This window comes from Jaculus jaculus, chromosome 13 (genome assembly GCF_020740685.1).
Source record: "Jaculus jaculus isolate mJacJac1 chromosome 13, mJacJac1.mat.Y.cur, whole genome shotgun sequence".
Classification (NCBI taxonomy): Eukaryota; Metazoa; Chordata; class Mammalia; order Rodentia; family Dipodidae; genus Jaculus; species Jaculus jaculus.
In genome coordinates, this window is record NC_059114.1 from 28,809,818 (window position 1) to 28,835,444 (window position 25,627).

General features: G+C 41.5%; 1 protein-coding gene and 1 non-coding gene across 4 annotated transcripts in view; one reads left to right on the top strand and one right to left on the bottom strand.

Moving 5' to 3' along the window:
• Positions 1 to 643: 643 nt before the first annotated feature.
• Positions 644 to 25,627, bottom strand: part of Sbno1 (strawberry notch homolog 1) — a 73,443-nt gene continuing 48,459 nt past the window's right edge. For all 3 annotated transcript variants that reach the window (XM_045131981.1, XM_045131980.1, XM_045131979.1), the window contains 16 exons: positions 24,598 to 24,795; positions 23,799 to 23,966; positions 22,744 to 22,919; positions 21,808 to 21,939; positions 19,681 to 19,816; positions 18,941 to 19,053; positions 18,785 to 18,856; positions 18,062 to 18,161; positions 14,475 to 14,549; positions 12,740 to 12,886; positions 11,950 to 12,044; positions 11,763 to 11,855; positions 8,635 to 8,772; positions 5,534 to 5,610; positions 3,128 to 3,321; positions 644 to 2,129 (listed from right to left, as the gene is read on the bottom strand). In XM_045131981.1, coding sequence (XP_044987916.1) covers positions 1,987 to 2,129; positions 3,128 to 3,321; positions 5,534 to 5,610; positions 8,635 to 8,772; positions 11,763 to 11,855; positions 11,950 to 12,044; positions 12,740 to 12,886; positions 14,475 to 14,549; positions 18,062 to 18,161; positions 18,785 to 18,856; positions 18,941 to 19,053; positions 19,681 to 19,816; positions 21,808 to 21,939; positions 22,744 to 22,919; positions 23,799 to 23,966; positions 24,598 to 24,795 — 2,057 coding nt within the window. In that variant the 3' untranslated portion in view covers positions 644 to 1,986. The remainder of the gene's footprint in view (positions 2,130 to 3,127; positions 3,322 to 5,533; positions 5,611 to 8,634; positions 8,773 to 11,762; positions 11,856 to 11,949; positions 12,045 to 12,739; positions 12,887 to 14,474; positions 14,550 to 18,061; positions 18,162 to 18,784; positions 18,857 to 18,940; positions 19,054 to 19,680; positions 19,817 to 21,807; positions 21,940 to 22,743; positions 22,920 to 23,798; positions 23,967 to 24,597; positions 24,796 to 25,627) is intronic.
• On the top strand, positions 11,367 to 11,453 carry LOC123454363. Its single transcript, XR_006633330.1, has one exon.

The window sequence follows — 25,627 nt, forward strand, 5'->3', positions numbered from 1 at the left end:
CCTCCCTCAACAGAAAAAGGTGAGAGCATCCTTCAAGGGAGGAAGCAAGTGAGTCATGCAGCCCTTCCTCAATCAGTTTCACCTTAGTATGGCAAAGAGAGCTGAATGGATCACACGTTTAAAAACCAAATACACTGAGAGGCCTTGCCAGCTGCACCTAATGGCCCTGATCAAGACATTGCTTGATATGCATATGATCACTGCCTGAGCTATTATGGGCTGAGGATAAAAGTTGCATCCACTGGGCAAAATGTGCCCAACAGAAATTATTATCATTTGTTCTGTCAGGCACTAAGAATAAATAAATCCAAAGAGACTTTATGATAACTTAACCAAACACAGGCTTAAAGAACACAAGATGATTAAAGCCTCCCAAGTCCATCAGGTTTCTATCATTAGACACACAACCCATTCAATTCTTTGAGAAGGTTAAAAAGTTCCAAAAGAATAATTCAACTTTAAAAGATTCTAAAGTACCATCATTTTCACTGTTCCTCAGTATCACCTCAGATTTTAAGAGGAGGATTTAAGCCAGACAGACTCTAAGGCTATCCAGAATGCTAAGGCTACACCAAGTTCAACACCATCCCTGTTAGACTATGTCTGAAGTCCCCAGTGAGGGCCTAAACAAGAGTCCACTTCATTAGTATAATAACATTTTTATTCAACATCTACAAGATTCTGGTATCTTGCAGCTTTTAACCAGATTTATACAATCTCAAATTTTTCAATAGTGCAACCTGTGCAAGCAAAAAAAAAAAAAAGAAAAAAGAAAGGAGAAATAGAAATGAAAAGACCAATTGTCCCCTCACTTGTTTTTATAAACATCTATTATAGGCGAAACAAAACTTACCCATGTTATAGATAAGTGTCTATTCACATTTGTACATTACCATTTTTAACAGCTTGAGATAAACTCTACAATGTCTTACAACACATTAAAGAATATTCAAGTTACTGAGTAACAACAATAACAAAAAATAAAACAGCAGAACCCGCGTTTTCTTATTGTCTAGTTTACAACTCAAGTAGTTTCTGGTTTGAGTGACAAAGCAGATTCTGATAATGAAGTAAAAAAGATTGTTGCAAAATGGAAGCTAAGTGAACTTAACTATCGTTAAGTCAGGGAAATGTAACTAAGAAAAGGCTTATAGCCATTTTTGCAGCACAAATTAGGAATACTATTAACACATTAAAATTAACTTTTTATCACAAAGAAGGGTATGTACTTATTAGTTTGACAAGAAGCCTGGGGCAAGAGAGAAGTAGAGCTGAATGGTTCAAAGCAATACCCAGGTATAAACACTATAAAATGCAATAACCAATGCTGTACATTACAAATGTTTCTCTCCGATACTTTGACTTCTGTGTTAATCTTGTTTACGCATGCTTTCAAAGACATGCACTGTCAGAACACAAACTACAAAAGAACCTGAACGCATGATATGCAACCTTTCATTTCATGCTTTAGTAAACCTATTGTTTAAGTTGGAAAACAACAACAACAACAACAAAAAATCTAATAGATATCTTCTCCTGTATTTATAGACTTGAAACACATGCATTGGGAATAATTCCCACAGCAATGACATGGATGTACTGCGTTAACCCTGAGCACTGTATAACATAACAGGAAAGTCAGTTTGGGAAGTTCCAAGCATTTTAAACCAACTGTGGTTTTGTAGCATTTAGCAAACTCAGACAAACTGACACACACCCACACACACATCCCCTCTGCTCACCCAAAGTAGAAGCGAACAGGAAGCCCCAAGGGGAGCAAAAGGAAAGACATACGTATCACGATCGGCACTGCTGAGTTTCAGTTTTGCTACCTATTCCAGGTTTGTCCTTATTCCCCCCAAAAATTAACTAGAGAGAGCACAACTGAAAAAAAATATAATTCTTTGGAAACTGTCCCTGATTTTTATGCAAGTGATATGCTCTCACAGCACTTCAGATATATTCATGTTGAAACCTGTCTGCTCTTTATGCGTTGCTTAAGTTGGTGATGCTCTGTGGGTGATGCTGCTGCCACAGCTGTTTTTGTTGGACTGCAAGCTGTTGGGACTGGTCTGAGGTTGATAGGAGATTTACTAGAGGAGATACACAATTTGCCGGAATGATCAAACCTGTAATGAAAAAACAATCTACATTTGCATCTAGCAGAAATGTTACTATATTCTACATTTTCCCATGAAAAAAACAAAACAAACAAACGGCTGGGCGTGGTGGCACACACTTTTTTTTTTCTTGTTTGGTTTTTCGAGGTACAGTCTCACTCTAGCCCAGGCTGACCTGGAATTCACTATGGAGTCTCAGGGTGGCCTCAAACTCTCAGCAATCCTCTACCTCTACCTCCCGGGTGCTGGGATTAAAGGCGTGCACCACCACGCCCAGCTTGACACACACTTTTAATACCAGCACTTGGGAGGCAAAGGTAGGAGGATCACCATGCATTCAAGAATTCAAGGCCACCCTGAGACTCCATAGTGAATTCTAGGTCAGCCTGGGCTAGAGTGAAACCCTATCTCGAAAAATAAAAAAAAGCTCCTACTTCACACAAACATTAGATGATTAGATGATGAGCATTTAACACTAACACACAGCCTGGTCCCTTAGCAGTGCATCTCAAGCCCTGGCACATAGCACATCTAGACTAACACCACTGATGGAACCAAAAACAGAATACAACACTTTTACTCTTTAAGTGCTCAGTTTCTTAAAACCATGCAAGCAGCCAGGCAGCGTGACCCACACCTTTAATTCCGGCAGTCAGGAGGTAGAGAGGTAGGACAGTACTTTGAGTTGAAGGACAGACTGGACTACAGAGTGAGTTCCGGGTAAGCTTGGACTAGAATGAGACCTTGCTTCAAAATAAATGGTACAAAGCCAGGCATGGTGGTACACACCTTTAATTTCAGCATTTCGAAGGCAGAGGTAGGGGATAACTTTGAGTTTGATGCCTCCCTGAGACTACACAAGTAAATTTTAGGTCAACTTGGGCTACAGCAAGACCCCACACCTCAAAAAACCAAAACCCAAACAAACCAAAATAAAACAAAAAGCCTGGTGTGGTGGCACATGCAGTATCTGATTTTCCCTAAATTAAAATAAAAATTAGGCTCACCTACAATCCGTTGTCCATCTTCAGTTCTTAGACGAACTATCTGCATCTTCACATTCGTGCCACTGACAGAGGCAAGAACACCCTCTACTTTTGTCCAGACACTTAGTACTGAGCCACATAACACGTAGTATGTGCGGCAACGAAGGCCTATTTCACAAATCAATCCTAAACTGGCTTTTTTGCAATTGCCACGCCTGGGAAAAGACAGGAGGGAAAAATATGTACACACATACATATATGAACACATGGGTTTGCAAGGTCTAGTAGAAAGCTCACAAAGTGGGCTGGAGAGATGGCTTAGTGGTTAAGGCGTTTACCTGTAAAGCCAATGGATCCTGGTTCGATTACCCAGGACCCATGTAAGCCAGATGCACAAGAGGACACATGCATCTGGAATTCAATTAGTTTGCAATGGCTGGAGGCCCTGATGCTCCCATTCTCTCTCTGGCATAGTGGTGCATGCTTTTCATCTCAGCACTCAGGAGCCAGAGGTAAGAGGATCACTGAGAGCTCGAGGCCACCATGAAACTACATCATAATGAATTCCAGGTCAGCCTGGGCTAGCTCAAAAAACCAAAAAAAAAAAAAAAAGTTCCTATAGCTGGAGGTGTTACTGTGGGCAGATCATGGCCCTAAGGTGTGTCTGGGGTCCGACCTGAAATCCCAGGAGTGTGCTTGCTTATGGTGCTGCTGGTGGTTATTTCTGGCTGCATGGACCTGTGTCCTCCTCCACTATGGAACTTGGGTCTGTAAGCTTCAATAAGTTGTGTTACTCCCATAAACTGTCTGGTTTGGAGGTGCATAACAACATCAAGAAGCTGACTATGAGATACACACACATATAAAATTTGCCACTGCAAATAAACTCCAGATGCAAGCATCTTTGTACATCTGGCTTTATGTGAGAATTGGACTTGTTACCCACCCCTTTTAATTTTTTTTGAAAGTGGGGGTGGGGAGAATGGGCACATAAGGGCCTCCTACAATTGCAAGGCAACTCCAAACACATGTTACGTTTACTTTTTATTTTTCTTTACTTGAGAGAGAAATAGGCTGGAAAGGAGACAAAGAATGGCTGCCCAGGGCCTCCAGCTGTTGCAAATAAACTCCAGATGCATGTGACCCCCTGTGCATCTGGCTTACGTGGGTCCTGGAAACTCGAACCTGGGTCTTTAGGCTTTGCAGGCAAGCGCCTTAACTTAATCTCCAGCCTCATATGCTACTTCTGCATTTGACTTTATGTAGGTTCTGGGGGATGCAACCAAAGAAAATGGGATTTGCCTTAATATTCTTAATATTTATTAATGGGAGAGAGCAAAATATGGAGCACATCTGGGCCATTTGCCCTGGTACACAAACCACAGACTGTGGTGCTAGTCTGTGCATCTGGCTTTACATGAACATCAGGGAATCAAACACAAGGCAGCAGTTTTGTAAGCAAGTGCTGTAGCTGCACTCGCTTGTATTATTATTTTTGGTTATATAAGGAAGGGTCTCATTGTAGCTCAGGCTGACCTAGAATAGTATGTAGTTTCAGGTGGCTTTGAATGATCCTCCTACCTAAGCATCCCAACTGTTGGGATTAAAGGCATGCATCACTGGGCTTTTTTTTTTTTTTTTTGGTTTTTCACTGTAGGGTCTCACTATTGCTCAGGCTGATCTGGAATTCACTATGTAGCCTCAGGGTGGCCTCAAACTCACTGCAATCCTCCTACCTCTGCCTCCTGAGTGCTGGGATTAAAGGCATGCGCCACCACACCCGACTTTAGTATTATTTCTTATTTTAATTTTTTTTAACGTGTTATTTGAGTTTATTTATCTGTGTGTGTGTGGGGGGGGGTGGGGAATTCAGCAGGGCTTTCTGCCACTGTACCACTTTGTGTGTCTGGCTTAACATGAGTACTAGGAATTGGAATCTCGGGCCATTAGCTTAGTAGACAATTGCTTTTAGCTGTTTAGCATGATTATTTTTAGGGACCAATCAGTAAATAATGAAGGTATGTTAAGTTGGGCATGACAGCCCAGGAATCCTAACACTCAGGACCCAGAGGCAGGAGGGTCACCACAGCATGGGCAGCAGAGTAAGTTTGAGACCAGACATGGGTACATACAAAGACCTGCTCCCAAATGAACAGAGAAAAAAAAGCATGTCTTGACATCTTCATTATACTTTGGAAATATGTACAGAGGGCTGGAGAGAGTGTTTACCAGTTAAGGCATTTGCCTGCAAAGCCAAAAGACCTCGGTTCAATTCCCCAGGACCACTTAAGCCAGATGCACAAGGTGGCACATGCATTTGGAGTTTATCTGCAGTGGTGGGAGGCCCTGGGGTGCCCATTCTCTATCTGCCTCTTTTGCTCAAATAAATAAAATATTTAAATAAAAGAAGAAACATGATCTACTAACCAGTAAGCATGAGTACAAGTATCTGCAGATGAGTTGTATTGCTCTAACCAGTGCACCAAGGCATCATCTGAGACTACCTATAAAGATAAAAAGAAATCCATTAAAGCAGAATTTAGATAACTCATCTTGTCACTAAATCTACAATCAGCCACATTACAAAAACATCTAAAGATAGCATCCTAAGAATTGTTGGCCAGGGAGGTCCCCAATGACCCAAAATACTGGCAGCCATTGCCAAGGCTCTTGGTTGACCACCAGAAATAGATGGTAAGACTCTTGTTGATGACTCTACATGCTTGGGCTGCTAACCTCCTCCCTGTGGACCAGCTGACAGAAAGCAGGAAAAATCTACACTGTACTCAGCACTATGGGTGAGAGAAGTCATGTATGGTGGTAAACAGAAGTGCACATTGCAGGCCAATCAGTGCACTAGGGGCATGTCTGTTATGGGGGAACCAACAGTTCTGTAATTGCCCTGGAGGCCTGCTCCATAAGAGGAAATATATACCTAGTACTGAAAACCAAGTCTAAAATCTAGGGCAGGGGCTGGAGAGATGGCTTAGCAGTTAAACGCTTGCCTGCGAAGCCTAAGGACCCTGGTTTGAGGCTCCATTCCCCAGGACCCACGTTAGCCAGATGCACAAGGGGGCGCACATGTCTGGAGTTTGTTTGCAGCGGCTGGAGGCCCTGGCGCGCCCATTCTCTCTCTCTCCCTCTGTGTCACTCCCAAATAAATAAATTTTTTTAAAAAGTATATAGCAGGCTGGGCATAGTGGCACACGCCTTTAATCCCAGCACTCTGGAGGCAGAGGTAGGAGGATCACTGTGAGTTCAAGGCCACCCTGAGACTCCATAGTGAATTACAGGTCAGCCTGGGCTAGAGTGAGACCCTACCTCGAAAAACCAAAAAAGTCTATGGCAGGGTAGGTTATGAGTCCTAGGGGTCTAACACCTGCTATTGTCTGGCTAAGTGCATACATTATGCTCACCAAACTACCCCGTAAGCACTTTCTAGACACAAAATGGCATGAATAGTCATGACCTCACGGTGCCTAGTATTATCTACACAACATGCTCATAATATGATATGATACCAAAATAAAAGACTTTAAGCTGGACGTGGTGCTACATGCCTTTAATCCCACCACTGGGGAGGCAGAGGAAGGATTGTCATGAGTTCGAGGCCATCCTGAGACGACATAGTGAATTCTAGTTCAGCCTGAGCTAGAGTGAAACCCTATCATGAAAAAGGAAAAAAAAAAAAAAAAAAAGAGAGAGAGAGAGAGACTAATTGAGAGTGGGAGGGGATATAATGGAGGGTGGATTTGTGAAGGGGAAAGTGGGGGAGGGAAAGGAGTTATCATGATTTATTGTCTGAAATTATGGAAGTTGTCAATGAAAGATTAATAAAACAACCCACCTTATTCCAAGGCCAGCCTGAGCTAGAGTGAAACCCTACCTTGAAAAACCAAAACCTGTTACTAGATGACAAAAAAAAGTCATTTGGGCTGGAGAGATGGCTTAGCCGTTAATCGCTTGCCTGTGAAGCCTAAGGACCCCAGTTCGAGGCTCGATTCCCCAGGATCCACATTAGCCAGATGCACAAGGGAGGGGGGCATGCATCTGGAGTTCATTTGCAGTGGCAGGAGGCCCTGGCACACCCATTCTCTCTCTCTCTCTGCCTCTTTCTCTCTCTGTCACTCTCAAATAAATAAACAACAAAAAATTTTTTTTTAAAAGTCATTCAAGCCGGGCGTGGTGGTGCATGCCTTTAATCCCAGTACTTGAGGGGCAGAGGTAGGAGGATTGCCGTGAGTTCAAGACCAACCTGAGGTTCCATAGTGAATTCCAAGTCAGCCTGGGCTACAGTGAGACCTTACCTTGGGGGGGGGGGGGGACAACAATCATTCAAGGGCTCAAGAGATGGCTTAGCAGGTAAAGCGCTTGCCTGCAAAGCCAAAGGACTCATGTTTGACTCTCCAGGTCAAACGTAAGCCAAATGCAGTGATGCAAACAAGCAAGGTCTCACATGCACACAAGGGGGTGCACATGTCTGGAATTTGCATTAAAAAAAAAAAAAGGCAGGCTTTTGGGCTTGACTAAGGAAAAAAGAAGCCATTCAAGAAGTTTTGGCTGGAGAGATGGCTCACCAATTAAAGGCTGCTTGGTTTCAAAGCCTGACCACCCTGGTTCAATTCCCCAGTGCCCATGTAAAGGCAGAGGTACAATGTGACTCATGCTTCTTCTACAGTTTGCAGTGGCCAGATACCCTGGCGGGTCCATATTCACTATTCTCTCTTCCTCTATGTTTTCTCTGTCTCTATCTCAAATAGAGTTCTGAGCCAGGCGCCATGCACACACCTTTAATCCCAGAACTCAGGAGGCAGAAGTAGGTAGACTGCTATGAGTTGTAGGCCACACCCTAACTCGAAAAACCAAATAAAATAAAATAAATGAATAAAAAATAAAGTAAAAATCAAAAAAATTCTGCTATTTTTTTTTTCAAGGTAGGGTCTCACTCTAGCCCAGGCTGACCTGGAATTCACTCTGTATTCTCAGGGTGGCCTTGAACTCACAGCGATCCTCCCAAGTGCTGGGATTAAAGGCGTGCACCACCATGCCCGGCTTAAGTTATCTCTTATGTAGTTAAATTTTCAGATCTGAGTAACAGCTGTTTTGAAACAAGAACAGATAGGAATAGCAAGGAGAAAGAAGGAAACCCTGTAACAGTCATACTAGGAAGAGGAGGCATTTACTCTTTTCTAGAAATAAATGAGGTCACAAACAATATTGTCTGTCCCTTGTTCGCTACAGACAAAATGCTGACAGGCAGGACCATGGGTCTCCTATTCATCCATGATAAAACAATCACAGGCCTGTCTTCACCAATGAAGGCTGCCTTAACTAACAACATCCAGTTTCACATTATCATCTTCCAACATCTTACAGCACCAAGATTATCAGTGTAACAAAACATTGCCCCTGAAATAGCAACCAAGCAAGAACAAAGTACATTTATGTAGAGAAACAGCTATCCTACATAACCCACTTCCACTACATTAGTCTTTATATAAAGTATAATGCAAAAAGTATGTAAATACCTTCTTATATTTCTTTTTCAGATCAGCATAAATTTCTAATTTGAGTTGTTTCCCAGTATTTGGTCGGTAAACTAAGAAAAGCTTCTTCTTAGGGTTTACTTCTTTAACTAGTATGGCAGTTTTCTTGTTGTTTCTTATCTATGAGAACAACAGACGAGTAAATAAATATGTAATACTATACAACTCAAACATGGCATCATACCATCACACTATCAAATATAATCATTAAAAGATAATAACAAGCCAGGTGTGTGGTGGCAAACACCTTTAATCCCAGCACTCAGAAGGCAGAAATAGGATTACCAGGAGTTTCTGTCCACCCTGAGACTACATAGACAACATTCCAGGTCAGCCTGGGAAAAAAAATTGAAGATAGTAACAGGCAAATACACAAATATGTATCACAATTGACCACAAAGAGGGAGAGGAAATGGAGTTATCATAGGAATGAGCCAAAAGGGGACTCCTAAAATTACAAATGAATTCCTGACACAAGCAACACTTTGTGCACATGGCCTTACATGGGTAATCATGGAAGTTGTCAATAAAAAGTTTTTTAAAAAAAGGGGCTGGAGAGATGGCTTAGCGGTCAAGCACTTGCCGGTGAAGCCTAAGGACCCCAGTTCAAGGCTCAACTCTCCAGAACCCACATTAGCCAGATGCATAAGGGGGTGCACGTGTCTGGAGTTCATTTGCAGTGGCTGAAAGCCCTGGCATGCCCATTCTCCCCCCCCCCCCTTCTCTCTGCCGCTCTCAAATAAATAAAAACTAAAAAAAAAAAAAAAAATCTGCAATCACCCAGTCAGCTTGAGCTAAGGTGAAACACTACCTGGAAACACCACCAAAAAAAGCAATCGTATGATCCTGAACTTACATCTTTTTGGTTTTTAGAGCTAGGGTCTTGTAGCCCAGACTGACCTATAATTCATACTAGTTTTAGTGTGACCTTGCATTCACAGTGCTCCTACCTCTGCCTCTGGAGTGCTGGAATCCTGGCCTTCAATATCTTTAGATAGAATTAAGGAGCTTCTCCCATAACATTTTAAAGTTTAAATGTAGGACTGTGGTAGTTGTTTTTTGTTCTTTTGGTAGGTAGGTTTGTTTGTTTGTTGTTTTTCAAGGTAGGGTCTCATTCTAGCTCAGGCTGACCTGAAATTCACTATGGAGTTGCAGGGTGGCCTTGAACTCACAGTAATCCTTCTGCCTCTGCCTCCCAAGGGCTGGGATTAAAGATCTGCTGTGTGCTATCATGCTTAACTCAGCTTTTTTTTTTTTAATATTACTCATTTATGAGAGAAGGGGAAAGGGAATGGGCCAATAAGGGCCTCCTGAAATTGCAAATAAATTCCAGACTCAAGCAACACGTCGTGTACATGGCCTTACAAGGGTACTAGAGAAGCAAACCCTGGCCAGCAGGATTTCCAAGCAAGTGTTCTTTAACCACTGAGACATCTTCCCAGCCCATTAGTATTATTTTATTTATTCCTTTGTAGAGGACAGACATTGAGAGAATGGGCACAACAGGACTTCCTGTCAAAGTAAAAGAACTACTGATGCATGTGCTACTTTGTGAAGCTGGCTTTATGTAGGTAATGTGGAATCAAACAGACTGTTAGGCTTTGCAAACAAGCACCTTTAATCACTGAGCAATTTCTCTACTCCCCAGCCTAATATTATTATTATAAATTTTGTTTATTTTATCTAGAGAGAAAAAGAAGTAGATAGAAAGAGAATGGGTGTACCAGGTCCTTCAGCTGCTGCAAACCAACTCCAGACACCTGTGCCACCTTGCAAAAGTGACTTAGGTGGGTCCTGGGGAATTGAACCTGCATCCCTTGGCTATGGAGGTAAGCAACTTACCAGTAAGTCATCTTTCCAGCCATATTTTTATTATTTTTTAAAGCTTGGTTGCTCTTGTGAACTTGAAACAGGTATGGTGGCACACTCCTGCACTTGGGAGGAAGTTCAAGGACAACCTGAACTGTAGAGAAATTTGGTCTCAAAAACAACAACCAGGGCTGGAGAGATGGCTTAGCGGTTGAGCGCTTGCCTGTGAAGCCTAAGGACCCCAGTTCAAGGCTCGGTTCTCCAGGTCCCACGTTAGCCAGATGCACAAGGGGGCGCACGCGTCTGGAGTTCGTTTGCAGTGGCTGGAAGCCCTGGCTCGTCCATTCTCTCTCTCCCTCTATCTGTCTTTCTCTCTGTGTCTGTCACTCTCAAATAAATAAATAGAAAATGAACAAAAAAATATTAAAAAAAAAAAACAAACCACCACCAAGGGCTGGAGAGATGGCTTAGTGGTTAAGCGCTTGCCTGTGAAGCCTAAGGACCCCCGGTTCGAGGCTCGGTTCCCCAGGTCCCACGTTAGCCAGATGCACAAGGGGGCGCACGCGTCTGGAGTTCGTTTGCAGTGGCTGGAAGCCCTGGCGCGCCCATTTTCTCTCTCTCCCTCTATCTGTCTTTCTGTGTCTGTCGCTCTCAAATAAAATAAATTAAAAACAAAAAAAAAAAAAACAAAGAAAAAAAACCCTATTGTATAAGCATAGAGCTAGGCTTCTTGGGTGGGCTCAGGTTTTGCTATGGGTAGCTGGGACAGCTCAAGATGGATGTGCAGGTGCAGGAAGCAGTAGGGCAGGATGCTCCTGAGTCCCTGGTGCAGCCCCAAGTGAACCTGCATATTTTTCTTCTATGATCAGGACCTATGTGGCTAGACTGAGAGGATTACAACAACGTGGCAAATGATGATGTGACCACTGAGCAATCTGAGCTCTGGGAAACAGGTGATAGAGACTATGTCTCAAGGCAAGACCAGGATGACATAGTGAATTTCAGGTCAACCTGGGCATGAGAGGCCCTACCTCGAAAAAGCAAATAAACAAAGAGAATGTACTGTATACAGAAATGACATTTAAGAGGACTGGAGAGATGGCTTAACAGTTAAGGTCCTTACTTGGAAAGCCAAATGACCCAGGTTAGATTCCCAAGTACACACATAAAGTCAGATGCACTACGTGGCACATGGAAGAGAAGTTCATTTGCAATGCTTACAGGTCATGACATACCCATTCTCTCTCATATATATATATGTACTTTTTAAAATGACATTTAGAAAAACCAGTAATTCATACTTGGAGTGACAAGTAAAAGCCATCATCTGGTCCTGTCAGCTCAGCCCAAATCTTGATTGCTTCCTCCCAAGACATTCCCCTCTCCACACTAATCTGTAAGAGAAATTACAAAATTTATCTTGAATTCCTGTCCTTTAACACCCACTACAGAGCTGTGCTCAGGTATGAACATATTTTCCAAACTTACTGTGTATAATTCTACATGGCCAGAGGTTGAATATCCTGGAGTGAGAAACTTCTTCACATCACTTTTCCTCACCTTTTCATCACCAGAACCAAGATCTTGAATAATAAACAGTAATATGCACATGTAAAAAAAAAAATTTCTTTTGATTTAGAGAGATGGGATAGAGGGTAAGATACCTGCACATGAAACCTAAGGGCCCAGGTTTTCTTTTCTTTTTTTTATTTCTTCCTTTCTTTTTGTCTATTTTTATATTTAATTGAGAGCAACAGACAGACAAAGAGGCAGAGAGAGAGAGAATGGGTGCGCCAGGCCTTTCAGCCTGGCAAATAAACTACAGACGAGTGTGCCCCCTTGTGCATCTGGCAAACATGGGTCCTAGGGCCCTTAGGCTTCATAGGCAAGCGCTTAACTGCTAAGCCATCTCTCCAGACCCATGTTTTCTTTTTTTATTTATTATTTATTTTATTTATTTGAGAGAGAGAAAGAGGAAGGGGCAGATATAGAATGGGCACGCTATAGCAGCCTCTGCAAATGAACTCCCGACATGCGCCAATTTGCATCTGGCTTATGTGGGGAATTGAACTTAGGAAGAAACCAAAGTTTGATTTCCCACTACCCACGTAAGTCAGATACATAAGGTGGCACATGCGTCTGTAGTTCATTTGCAGTGGCTGGAGGTCCTAGTGTACCCATTCCATCTCTGACTTCCTCGCTCTCTCAGATTAATAAAGTATTTTTCAAAAAGTTTTAATAAAAAAACCCATGTAACACTTTAAATTTTTACACTTACCGAGGATTCCCATATCATATCTTCCATTTTTTTTGGCATTTTGAACAACTGCAGTAAGTGTGTCTGCAAAATACTGAAATAATGCATTTTGTTGATGCACCTCCATACCCAAAATTCTATTTAAGAATTTTCCTATATTGTTATAATCTGAAACGAGAAGATCGTATGTACAATGTCAGGAATTCAAATGGCAATTTAAAACATTTTTTTATTCAACTAGGCACAATTTAATTGTTCCATTTTCTGCAATAAAATCTTCCTCACAACACAAGTGCAATTTGCCCATTTCCACCTCTGGTACACGCTCACAAGATGTTCACCAAATTGGGGGGGTACCTTCCTTCAGCTTAACTATAAGCACAAGAATGTTGTGCACTGATGGGCATGGTAGCACATGCCTTTGATCCCAGCGCTTGGGACACTCAGGAGGCACAGGTAGAAGGGTCACCGTGAGTTCGAGGCAACCTTGAGAATAAATAGTGAATTCCAGGTCAGCATGGTGCAGGCTGAAGAGATGGCTTAGCGGTTAAGGTGCTTGCCTGCAAAACCAAAGTACCCAGGTTCCATTTCCCAGTACCCACAGAAAACCAGATGCACAAGGTGGTATCTACATCTGGAATTCATTTGCAGTGGCTTAAGAGACTCTGGCGCACCCACTCTTTATCTGACTCATCTTCCCAATCTCTATCCTGTCCCATTTCCCAACCTCAAATAAATTTTAAAACAAAACAAAACAAAAAACAGCTAGGCATGGTGGCAAGGTAGGAGGATCACCACAAGTTCGAGGCCACCCTGAGATTACATAGTGAATTCCAGGTCAGCCTGAGCTCGAGCAAAACCCTACCTCAAAAAAAAAAAAGTTATTAGTTTGTAAAGTGCTTGCCTCCCAACAATGAGGATATACATTTGAACCATAGAACTAAGGTACAAAATGACATGGTATCACATGCATGTAATTCCAACACTGAAAAATCAGAGAAGGGTCTCCATACTAGTCTAAATTGAAAATTTCTAGGACACTTACGTAACCCATTATAATATAAGTTGAGTAGTGTTTTCCTGAGCAATGACACCCAAAGTTATTCAAAGTGATAGTTTAGTGATTGAGGTTAGACTATCCAGAACCCACTTGAATGAGATGCACATGTTAGTACGTGCATCTGGAGTTCTTCTGTAGTGGCAGCAGGCCCTGGAACACCCATTCTCTCTGTCATAAAAAAAACAAAACAAAACAAAAAACCCCACATTTTGGCTTGAGAGACTGCTCAGCAGTTACAGTGCTTGCTTGCAAAGACTGACAGCCTGGGCTCAATTCTCCAGTACTGATGCCAATGGAACAAAGTGGCACATTTGTCTGGAGTTCATATGCAGTAGCAAGAAGCACTACCATTCATTCTCTCTCCTTGCAAACGAAAATAAAGGTATTTTACAAAATAAAAAAAAAAAAAAATAGGGGCTGGAGAGATGGCCCAGTGGTTAAAGGTACTTATTTGCTTCTGACGAAATGGATTTGATTCCAGATTACTGATGTAAAACCAGAAGTACGAATTGGTGCATGCAACTGGAGTTCATTGGCAGTGAAAACAGACCCATGTGTGTTTTCTCTTCCCTTCCCATCATTCTTAGAAAATAAACTACAGAGTGAATTCCAGGTCACCCTGGGCTACAGTAAGGCCCTACCTCAAAATACAAAAAATAAAAAAGGCAAGTTACATGCACACATTTACAACATTACCTTTATCAAGAGTAAGAATTCCTGAGCGATCTTCTACATTTATCAGGCCTACTCCTATCAGTCCTTGTCGAACATCTGTAAGAAAATGAACTTATAGAAAACTGGACTATAGTAGGGCATTATGGCACACACCTTTAATTCCAGAACTTAGTTGGCAGGAGGAGAAGGATCATCATCAGTCTGATGACACCCAGAGACTACAGATAATACATTCCAGCATTAACAAGCTTGCACCCACTACCCATTGCTCTGTGCTATAGACCATGCTAAAGTTACTGCCCAGCCTGCTTACAATATATTCAATGAACGCTTCTTCCTAAAAGTTAATAAATCAAGTTTACATAAAGTAACAACAACAAAAAAGCGGGGCATGGTGGTGGACGCCTTTTATCCCATCACTTGAAAAGCAGAGGTAGGAGTTTCACTGTGAGTGTGTGGCCACCCTAGACCAGACTGAGACCCTACCTTGAAAAAGAAAAAAAAAGTAACAAAGTAGAAGATAGCCAGTATGGTATGGACTCAAAAGCCTTTTGCCCCAAACCCTCTGTCCCCAAGGCCAGAGAAGCAATAGGACACTACAGCCATTAAGAATCCACTTTAGGGCTGCAGAGATGGCTTAATGGTTAAGGGATCTGCCTGCAAAGGACCTTGATTTGACTCTACAGGACGCACGTAAACCACAAGCACAAAGTGCAATGTGCAAAGTCTGGAGTTCCTTTACAGTGGCTGGAGGCCCTGGCACACCTATTCTCTCTCTCATTCTCACTCTCAATCTGTGTCTCTCTCTTTCTCTCTGAAAGAAAGAAAGAAAGAAAAGAAAGAAAGAAAGAAAGAAAAGAAAAGAAAAGAAAAGAAAAGAAAAGAAAAGAAAAGAAAGAAAGAAAGAAAGAAAGAAAGAAAGAAAGAAAGAAAGAATCAACATGAGCCAGGCATGGTGGCACACAGCTTTAATCCTTGCACTGGGGAGGCAGAGGTAGAATGATCACTGTGAGTTCAAGGCCACCCTGAACTACAGTGAGACCCTACCTCAAGAAAGAAAAAAAAAAATAATCCACTTGGAAGATGGGGTGTGGTAGCACATACCTTAAATCCCGGCACTCAGGAGCCAGAGGTAGAAGGATCACTGTGAGTTTGAGGCCACCCTCAGAATGCAGAGTTAATTCCAAATGAACCTGGGCTAAAGAAAGACCCTACCTTAAAAAAAAAAAAATCTGGGCTGGAGAGGTGGCTTAGCAGTTAAGACACTTGCCTGCAAAGCCAAAGGACCCAGGTTCAACTCCCAAGGACTCACATAAGCCAGATGCACAAGGGGATGCACTCATCTGGAGTTTGTTTGCAGTGGCTAGAGGCCCTGGTGCCTCTATTCTCTCTCTCTCTCTCCCTGCCTATTTCTGTATCTCTCTCTCAAATTAATGAATAAAAATAAAATATTTAACAACAACAGCAACAACAAAAAGAATCCACTTAGGAGTCAGCTCAGAGGCACAAGCCTCAGAAAGTCAGAGGTAGGCTCACCTTGAGTTCTGAGGCAGGCCTGAGATTATATGTATATAGTGAATTCCAGATCAGCCTGGGCTACAGTGAATCTCTGCCTCAAAAAACCTAAAAAGAAAACACTTGGGCCGGGTGTAGTGCAGCATGCCTTTAATACCAACAATCACATGCAGAGGTAGTAGGATCACTATGTATGTGTTCAAGGACACCATGACACTACATAGTGGATTTCAAGTAAGCATGGGCTAGAGCAAGAAACTACTCTCAAAACACATCTCCTCTTATCTGGATAAATGCATATATTATGCTCATCAAACTGCCCTGTAAACACTTTTCTTAATGTTCTTACCTATATATTAATGTTACTCTCACTTTTGGTTACAAAAGCTTCTCCTGGCTGGGCATGGTGGCACAAATCTTTAATCCCAGTACTCGGGAGGCAGAGGTAGGAGGAACACCAAGAGTTTGAGGGCACCCTGAGACTACATAGTGAATTCCAGGTCAGCCTGAGCTGGAGTGAAACACTACCTCGAAAAACCAAAAAAAAAGAAAAAGCAGCAGCTCTTTTCAGATGTTGCTGATGCTGATCACTGGGATGACCCAAAAGGCACCACAGTGCTCAGAAGTGACAGAGTTCTCAGCACTGAAATACTCTTTAATACCTTCCAAAGCTCAGGGTTCATTGTATTAGAGGTAATGGAAAGAATGTAAGAGCCAAAGGACAGTAGGACTGCTTACAATGCAATTGAAATTGGCCTTGATATCCGTGACCTAGCAATGCTTGTTACTACCTACACAGTACCCTCAAAAGAAGGAAAGGAAAAGATCTAGCCAGGGATGGTGGCACACGACTTTAATCCCAGAACTCAAGAGGCAGAGGTAGGAGGATCACGGTGAGTTCGAGGCCACCCTGAGACTACATAGTGAATTCCAGGTCAGCCTGGACTAGTATGAGACCCTACCTCAAAAAACCAAAGAGTAGGGCTGGAGAGATGGCTTAGCGGTTAAGTGCTTGCCTATGAAGCCCAGGGACCCCGGTTCGAGGCCCGATTCCCCAGGACCCACGTTAGCCAGACACACAAGGGGGCGCACGTGTCTAGAGTTCGTTTGCAGTTGCTGGAGGCCCTGGCGCGTCCATTCTCTCTATATATCTGCCTTTCTCTCTCTGTCTGTCGCTCTAAAAAATAAATAAATAAAAGTGAACAAAAAAAATTAAAAAAAAAAAAAACCAAAGAGTAAAAAAAGATGACACCAAAATAAAAGACTACTTGAGAGATGAGCCAGGCGAGATGGCGCACACTTTTTAACCCCAGCACTCAGGAGGCAGAGGTAGGAGGATTGCTCAGAGTTTGAGGCCAAAACAACAACAACAACAAAAGACTACTTGAGACATGGAGGGGAAATGATAGAGAATGGATTTGTGAAGGGAAAAGTGTGTGTGGGTGGGGGGAAGAATTACTATGGTAGTAATTATGAAAGTTGTCCCACCTCTGCCTCCCGAGTACTGGGATTAAAGGCATGCACCACCACGCCCCACAACAAAAAAAAAACCTTTTTTAATTAAAGGAAATAAAGCTGTTTAAGTAAATAAATGTGTGATGGTAATCTTAAATTGTCCTAACATTTTTTATAACTTATATCCAAAGAAAAATAGTAACAAAAATGACAAGAGTTAGATGAGATTTTGTATTCTCCCCCTCCAGCACACCCTACCAACGTAGGCTATCTATCACTCCATCCCAGGCTGACCTGGAATTGAATTTGTAGTCCCAGGTTGGCTTCTGTGATCCCATGTGCTGGGATCAAAAGCTGGTAGTTTTTTTCAATATATATTTTTTACATGGATGTAACCATTACTGGGAGGTAGATGATTTGTCTATATTTCAGACAGGGTCTCACGTTACTCAAGTTGGCCTCAAACTTAGTATGTAGGCAAGGATGACCTTGAACTACTACCTCCATCTTTAGAGGGCTGGGAACAAGCCCAACTTATACAGTGCTAAGGACTGAACCCAGGGCATTGTAAATGGTAAGTAAGTACTCTACCAAATGAGTTGTAACCCCAATCCTAGTTATGATTATTTTTAAGTTACCTTTAAAGAATTCTCCAGGATAGTCTGGAGGTGGTGATACCATAGGAGAATCCAAGTTTACAATGGATTTCATAACAATCTCTAATGCATTTCTTCCATACTGCAATTCAGAAAAAAGTAAAAAGCTTTTTATCACCTGATATTCTTCAATTACATGATCATCTGAATGCTATAAAAACTACTATGCCAAAATAACATTCAGTTACCTTCACACATTTTACAGACTACCTATTCTATACCTTTAAAAACAACAGACATTCAATAGATTAATAAGTTACTTTTACTTCTAGTTACTAACACCTGATTCATCCTAATATGTTTATTAGTATTTTTCAAGAGAAAAAAAAAAAACAAAAAACTTCAGCATCTTGCTAACCAAAGATTTAATTATGAAGCCAAGCATGGTAGCACATGCCTTTAATCCCAGCATTTGGGAGGTAGAGGCTATGAGTTTGAGGCCACCCTGAAATGACATGTGAATTCCAGGTCAGCCTGATCTATAGTGAGAACCTACCTTGAAAAACCAAAAAGATTTAATTATGTTTGAAATCTTATGTCTTCTTATTAGAAGATAGGATATGAGAAAAAAATGAAACAAAGAAACAACAACAACAAAAAAAAAAAAAAAACAAGGGGCAGGCAGAGGTATTTAGTCTTAAGCATTAATACTTTTCCTTCTTATGCAGATACCACACACTAGATAACAGAAAGGCTAAAATGTACCTTATTGTCAAAGTTGAATCTGCTCAGATCCCTAGATTCTGTTGCTCTTCTGTCACCATGCGTAAGGGCTCCCTAACCGAGAACAGAAAACTTGTGATCAAGGCACAGTCAATTGCTTGACTGAAGTCAGATAATAAATACACCTATATAACTCACCAAACTCTCAAGTCTCTTAGCAACAATAGATGCGAATCTTTGTTCTCCAGCCAATTCAGAAATCAAAAAGACATACTCTGGAGCAGTAACTTGGTTTGATCTGTGAGTTCGTCCTATAATGACAATTTTCAGAAATCAGTAATTGTGTTCACTAGATAAGAGACAGTATATTCTGAGACTTAATTCCTAGCATTAGTAATAAGCCTGGTACTATTCAAACAAAAGTAATCTTGGGAATGGGGGGATGGCTCAGCAGGTAAAGATACTTGCATATAAAGTGCCATCCCAGGTTTAATTCCCCAGTACCAAAGTAAAGCCAGATTCATCTTCAGTTTCTTTGCAGTAGCAAGAGGCCCCAACATACCCATACTCACTAAGTCTCTGTATGCCTCTTTCTCTCATAAATAAATTAAAAAAATTAAGAAAGCATTAATTTATAAAGCACTATACACAACAATGTACAGTGAACACACTTCAAATACATAATCTGAGATTAACAAAATCCTAAGGTTCCTCGACAGATGTGCAAATATGTTCCAAAGGACTCCCCCATCTATCCACAGAATACAGCAGAGATAGTACTTGGAAGGCAGAGGTAAGAGGTTCACCATGAGTTGGAGGCCACCCTGAGACAACATAATGAATTCCAGGTCAGCCTGGGCTAGAGTGAGACACTACGTAAAAAATCAAAACACAAAAACAACCAAAAAAAGATGCAAGAATACAAACGAGAAACTTACCAAACTGCTGAATTGCTCTATCAGCGCTCCACGGTAATTCTAAAGTCATATGAACTCTTCGCCTTTGATTTTTAGCTCTCCTATCTGCTTGTAATGAAATACCAGAACTGGCAGCCTCTGAGATGATAGCAATATTCTATATAAAATTTAAGAACAACAAAAAAAAAAAATCATTTCAGGCTGGAGGATGATTCCCTAATACCCATGTAAGTCAGATGCACAAGGTAACACATGTGACTGGCTAGAGGCCCTAGTGTGCCTATTGTCTCTCTAACAAATAATAAATAAATGTTTTTAAAAATTTCACTATACTCAAGGACAAGCAGGGACAGTATCCTAAATAACCTCCTCCAGGGGACACTGGCTACTACGAGTCTAGTACCTACTTTCTTATTCTCACTAACAGGACAGAAAAAGTCATTAAAGTAGCTGGACATGGTGGCACATGCCTTTAATCCCAGCACTTGGGAGGCAAAGATAGGAGAATCACTGTGCATTTGAGGCCACCCTGAGACTATAGTGAATTCCAGGTCAGCCTGAGCTGACCCTATCTCAAAAAAAAAAAAAAAAAGTCCTTAAAGTAAACAAGGGTTCTAGGCTTCTAGGCATGTAGGATGGATGTCCCGGGCTTAATGCTTTACATGTGGGCATGGGTTTGGGGTTGGAGGGAGGGAAGAGAGAAAGGAATAGAGGTTACATAACCAGATTTCAGATTTCAAAAAAATAAGAATCTACAGGATGGTGCTGGAGACACAGCTTAGTGGTTAAGGCACTTGTATGCCAAGCTTAAGGACCAGAGTTCAATTACCCATTACTCACATAAAGCCAGATGCACAATGTTGCGCATGCTGTGGAGTTCATTACTACAGACTAGAGACCTTAGCATTCTCATATTCATTCTCTTTCCCTGAGCCTCTTTGCTTGCAAATAAATAAATGAAACAAAATAAATTTAAAAATAAAAAAAGGGTTGGAAAGATGGCTCAGTGGTGAAGGCATTTGATTGCTAAGCCTACAGACCCAGGTTTGATTCCCCAGTACCCAAACAAACCAGATATAAGGAGGTACAAGTGCCTGGAGTTTGTTTGCAGTGGCTAGAGGCCCTGGAGTACCCATTTTTCTCTATCTGCCTCTCTAATAAATAAAATAAACAAATAAAGCTGGGTTTTGTGTCCCAGGAGACAGAGACAGTGGCTGGAAGCCCTGACATGCCCATACTCTCTCTCTCTGAAATAAATAAAAGTATTTAAAAAAAAAATTTTTAGCCGGGTGTGGTGGTGCACGCCTTTAACCCCAGCACTCGGGAAGCAGAGGTAGGAGGATCATCATGAGTTCAAGTCCACCCTAAGAATAGAGTGAATTTCAGGTCAGCCTGGGCTAGACTGAGACCCTACCTCGAACACCCCCCCCAAATTTTTTTTTTTTTTTTTTTGGTTTTTCAAGGTAGGGTCTCACTCTGGTCAAGGCTGACCTGGAATTAACTCTGTAGTCTCAGGGTGGCCTTGAACTCATGGTGATCCTCCTACCTCTGCCTCCCGAGTGCTGGGATTAAAGGCGTGCGCCACCACGCCCGGCAAAAAAAAAAATTTTTTAAGACGCAATAAAATAAAAAGGGCTGGAGAGATGGCCTAGTGATTAAGGCACTTGCTGTGAAGCCTAAGGATAGAAGTTGGATTTCGAAGTATACATGTAAGCCAGATACACAAGGTAGCTCATGTGTCTTGAGTTTGTCAGAGGTGGCTAGAAGCCCTGGCCTGCCTCTCTCTCCTTTTTCCTCCGCCTCTTTCTCTCAAATAAACAAACATTTAAAATAAATAAATATGCAGGATAATGACTAAAAACTACAAAATATGCAGCAGGTTATAATATTGGAATTAGTATGTGTTTAAGTGAGGTAGAAACTAATCTTATAACATTAGGAGGTAAAAACCCTTCTGATACTTAATAATATTAACATATAAGCATGGTCCTTTTTATTGAAAAGCACCCAAAAGGGCTGGAGAGATGGCTTAGCAGTTAAGGCACTACTGTGTAAAGCCCAAGGACCCACGTTCAACTCCCCAGAACTCATGTGACAAATGAATAAGGTAGCGCATGTGTCTGGAGCTTGATTGTAGAAAAAGCATACCTTATCTCCATCCATAAACCTTTGCTTTTCTGTGATATTTAGTATTTCTACAGGCACATCAAGCTCAGACCTTGATTCGTAAGATATGCTTCCATCATCATTGCTCACAACTCGGCCCTTGCGTCCTGTCATCTAAAAGGTTTAAACAGAATTACTGTAGTTAAGAAAAATGTCCAGGAAAGTTAAGAGAAAATGTCCAAGAGTTTAGAAGGATTGCTCCAAGGTCAAGGCCACCCTGAGATACACAGTGAATTCCAGGTAGTCTGGGCTACAGCAAAACCCTACCTGGAAAAAACAAAAAAAAAAAAACAGTAACCTGCCCCCATTAGCGTGGTGTCCTACATCTTTAATCCGTGAACTAGGGAAGAAGAGGTAGGAAGACTGATATGAATTGAAGGCCAGCCTGGGACTATAGAGTAAGTTCAGCTTGGCCTAGGATGAGGGATCCAACACCTGACCCCCACCAAAAAAAAAAAAGGCTGATACAGCTGGAACTGAGGAGTCAAAACACTGTAATATGAAAAACCTAACATGGTCCCAATTACAAAGCTGTATGCTCAGTACAATAATCATGACTAGAGGATCAGTACAAATACAAACAGGAGTAGGGTGGTGTTGGATAAAAAAGCAGAACGCCTTCAATCCCAGCATTTGGGAGGCAGAGGTAAGTAGGATCACCATGGATTCGAGGCCAACCTGTGACTACATAGATTCCAGGACAGCCTGGGCCAGAGTGACACCTTACCAAAAAGCAAAACAATAAGCAGTAAATAAGACAGTCACTTGAAAGAGTTTAAATATTGTAGAATGGAGCCAGTCATGGTCATTCATGCCTTTCATCCCAGCACCAGGCAGAATGTGGTAGGAGGAGCACTGTCACAGATTTAAGAGTGGGTTGCCACATTGGGAACACAGGACTAATCAAGTCATGCTTACCTCAGCAACATTCTCTGGGCCACCAAGTTCATCAATAAGTTCATCCAGCGTGTTAGGAGGAAGGTCTTCAGCTAATTTTTCTAGTTTATCAAGCAGGTCTTTTTTCATCTGCTGTGCCCTTTCCACAGCATCTTGACTTGTTATAAGGCTATTGTTACTGTTGGTGTGACTGTTAGCTGATAAAGAACATTTGTTAAAGAAAAATGAAGTTATGAAATTTGCAGAAAAATGGATGGACCTGGAAAGGATTATACAAGTGAGGTAACCCAGGCCCAGAAAGCCAAGCGCCACATGTTCTCTCTCATATGTGGATCCTAGCTACAAATGATTGGGCTTCTGCGTGAGAATGAAAATACTTAGTAGCAGAGGCCAGTAAGTTGAAAAGGAGACATAAAGGGAAGAGAAAGGAAGGGAGGAGGATACTTAATAGGTTGATATTGTATATATGTAATTACAATGATTGTAATGGGGAGGTAATATGATTGAGAATGGAATTTCAAACGGGAAAGTGTGGGGGTGGGGAGGGAGGGAATTACCATGGGATATATTTTATAATCATGGAAAATGTTAATAAAAATTAAAAAAAAAAAAAAGAGGAGGAAAAGATCATGACATCAAAATAAAAGAGAGACTGATTGAGATGGGGAGGGGATATGATGGGGAATGGAATTTCAAGGGGGAAATGGGGGGGGGGCGCGGGAGGGCATTACCATGGGATATTTTTTGTTATCATGGAAAATGTTAATAAAAATTGAGAGAAAAAAACCACAGGCAAAAAAAAAAAAAAAAAAAAAAAAAAAAAAAAAAAAAAAATCAATGTAAGTTTAAGTATTTGTTCTGGGGCAGGGAAGATGACTCAGTGGATAATGTGCCAATAAGTTAAGTTGTATAGTCAAAGTCCTATCCCTAGACCCCATGTTAAAATCCTAATGCCACCATAGGCAAATGTATAGGACACCACCTAGGCACATGTATGTGCATATATTCCACTCCCCGCAAGCAAAAGATAAAAAGAATGGATACTATAATTCAAAGATAAAAGTTCCAAAGGATACCTGGTGCACTGTTGTGAGCAGGCAAGATAACTGGTGTGGATGAAAAACTAGGTCGCTTTGATCCAAGACCTGATGCTAATAAGGCACTTTGAATGGAATCTGGATCTATGCTTTTCTTCTTTTTTTTATCTTTGCTTTTCTTGTGGCCTTTTCTGATTAACCAAGGATCTGAAAGTTGAAGCAAGATGTCAGATACAGAATTCTTAAAAGGGGCAACTTAAATTTTATTATTATTTGCAAGTAAAGAGAAATACTTATTTTTACATAGGGCAGCGAGTCAAGGGGGAAAGGGCTTCTAGCTACTACAAATGAACTTTACATTGCTTATCTGTCTTTGCAAGCACCTTTAGCCAATGAGCCATTACCTTAGCCCCTTATTTTGCTTTACTAACAGTGATTCAACATACTCTACCCCCATCCATTCCCCATGGGATACCATGCGTAAAATCAGTTCTCATTAGGCTGTAGCAAGTTTGAGGTCAAACTCAGGATGCAGAGCAATATGCTTTATGCCCCAAATTGGGATCAGCTCATATGCAAGATTCAAAGAATAGTTTGCCTTCCACCAACCAAAGATCATCCTGGTGATAACATAAACATGAACGAGCCACGTGTGGTGGCACACATCTTTATTCCCAGCACCCGGGAGGCAGAGGCAGAAGGATAGCCATGAGTTCAGGGCCACCCTGAGACGACATAGTGAATTCCAGGTCAGCCTGGGCTAGAGTGAAACCCAACCTTGAAAAACCAAACAAAAAACACCCCACAAAACAAAGAAAAAAAACATTAACGAACTTACCATCTTCATCATCTTCACTAGACTCATCTCTAAATGGATTGAAATCATCATCGTCCCCAGAGCTCATGTTTTTAGAGCTCTCATAGTCACTTTCTTCATTGTCAGAGACATCAGATTCACTTCCACTGTCATCAGAACTGCTACCAGTAAGGCCACCAACTTTTCGTGCTTTTTTGGCTTCCCGACTTATTTCTTCACCTACCCTCAAAACGAAAACAAAAGAATCAGCTCAATATACCACATTTAGTTCATAAGTAAGTTCAAATAGAAGCACAGAGGTAAAGTATTTACACACACACACACACACACACAAATAAAATTCACAAGTGTTAATATTTTGAATTTAGGTTATGCTCATTTGCTCTCAGCAAGACTGTGACTCTTCCTCAAAATAAATTAATAAGGGCTGGAGAGAAGGCTTAGTGGTTAAGGCACTTGCCCACAAAGCAAAAGGACCCAGGTTAAGTCCCTCAGGACCCTCATTAGCCAGATGAATAAGGCACTGCATTTGAAGTTCATTTGTAGCATCTGGCACTTCCCTCTTCTATCTGCCTCTTTCTTCTTCTCTCAAATAAACAAATAAAAATAAATAAAATAAGAGCCGAGTGTGGTGGTGCATGCCTTTAATCCCAGCACTTGGGAGGCAGAGGTAAGAAGATCGCCGTGAGTTTGAGGCCAACCTGAAACTACATAGTGAATTCCAGGTCAACCTGGGCCAGAGTGAGACCCTACCTCGAAAAGCCAAAATAAATAAATAAAAATAAAATAAATAAAATATTTAGGGCTGGAGGGATGGCTTAGCAGTTAAGGCGTTTGCCTGCAAAGCCAAAGGACCCTGGTTTGACTCCATAGGACCCATGTTAGCCAGATGCACAAGGGGACACACACGTCTGGAGTTTGTTTGCAGTGGCTAAAGGCCCTGGCACACCAATTCTCTCTCCCTCGCCCCTTTCTTCCTCAATAAATAAATAAATATTTTAAAATAAAATATTTTTAAAAAACAACAAATAAATTAGTAAGGCTGGAGAGA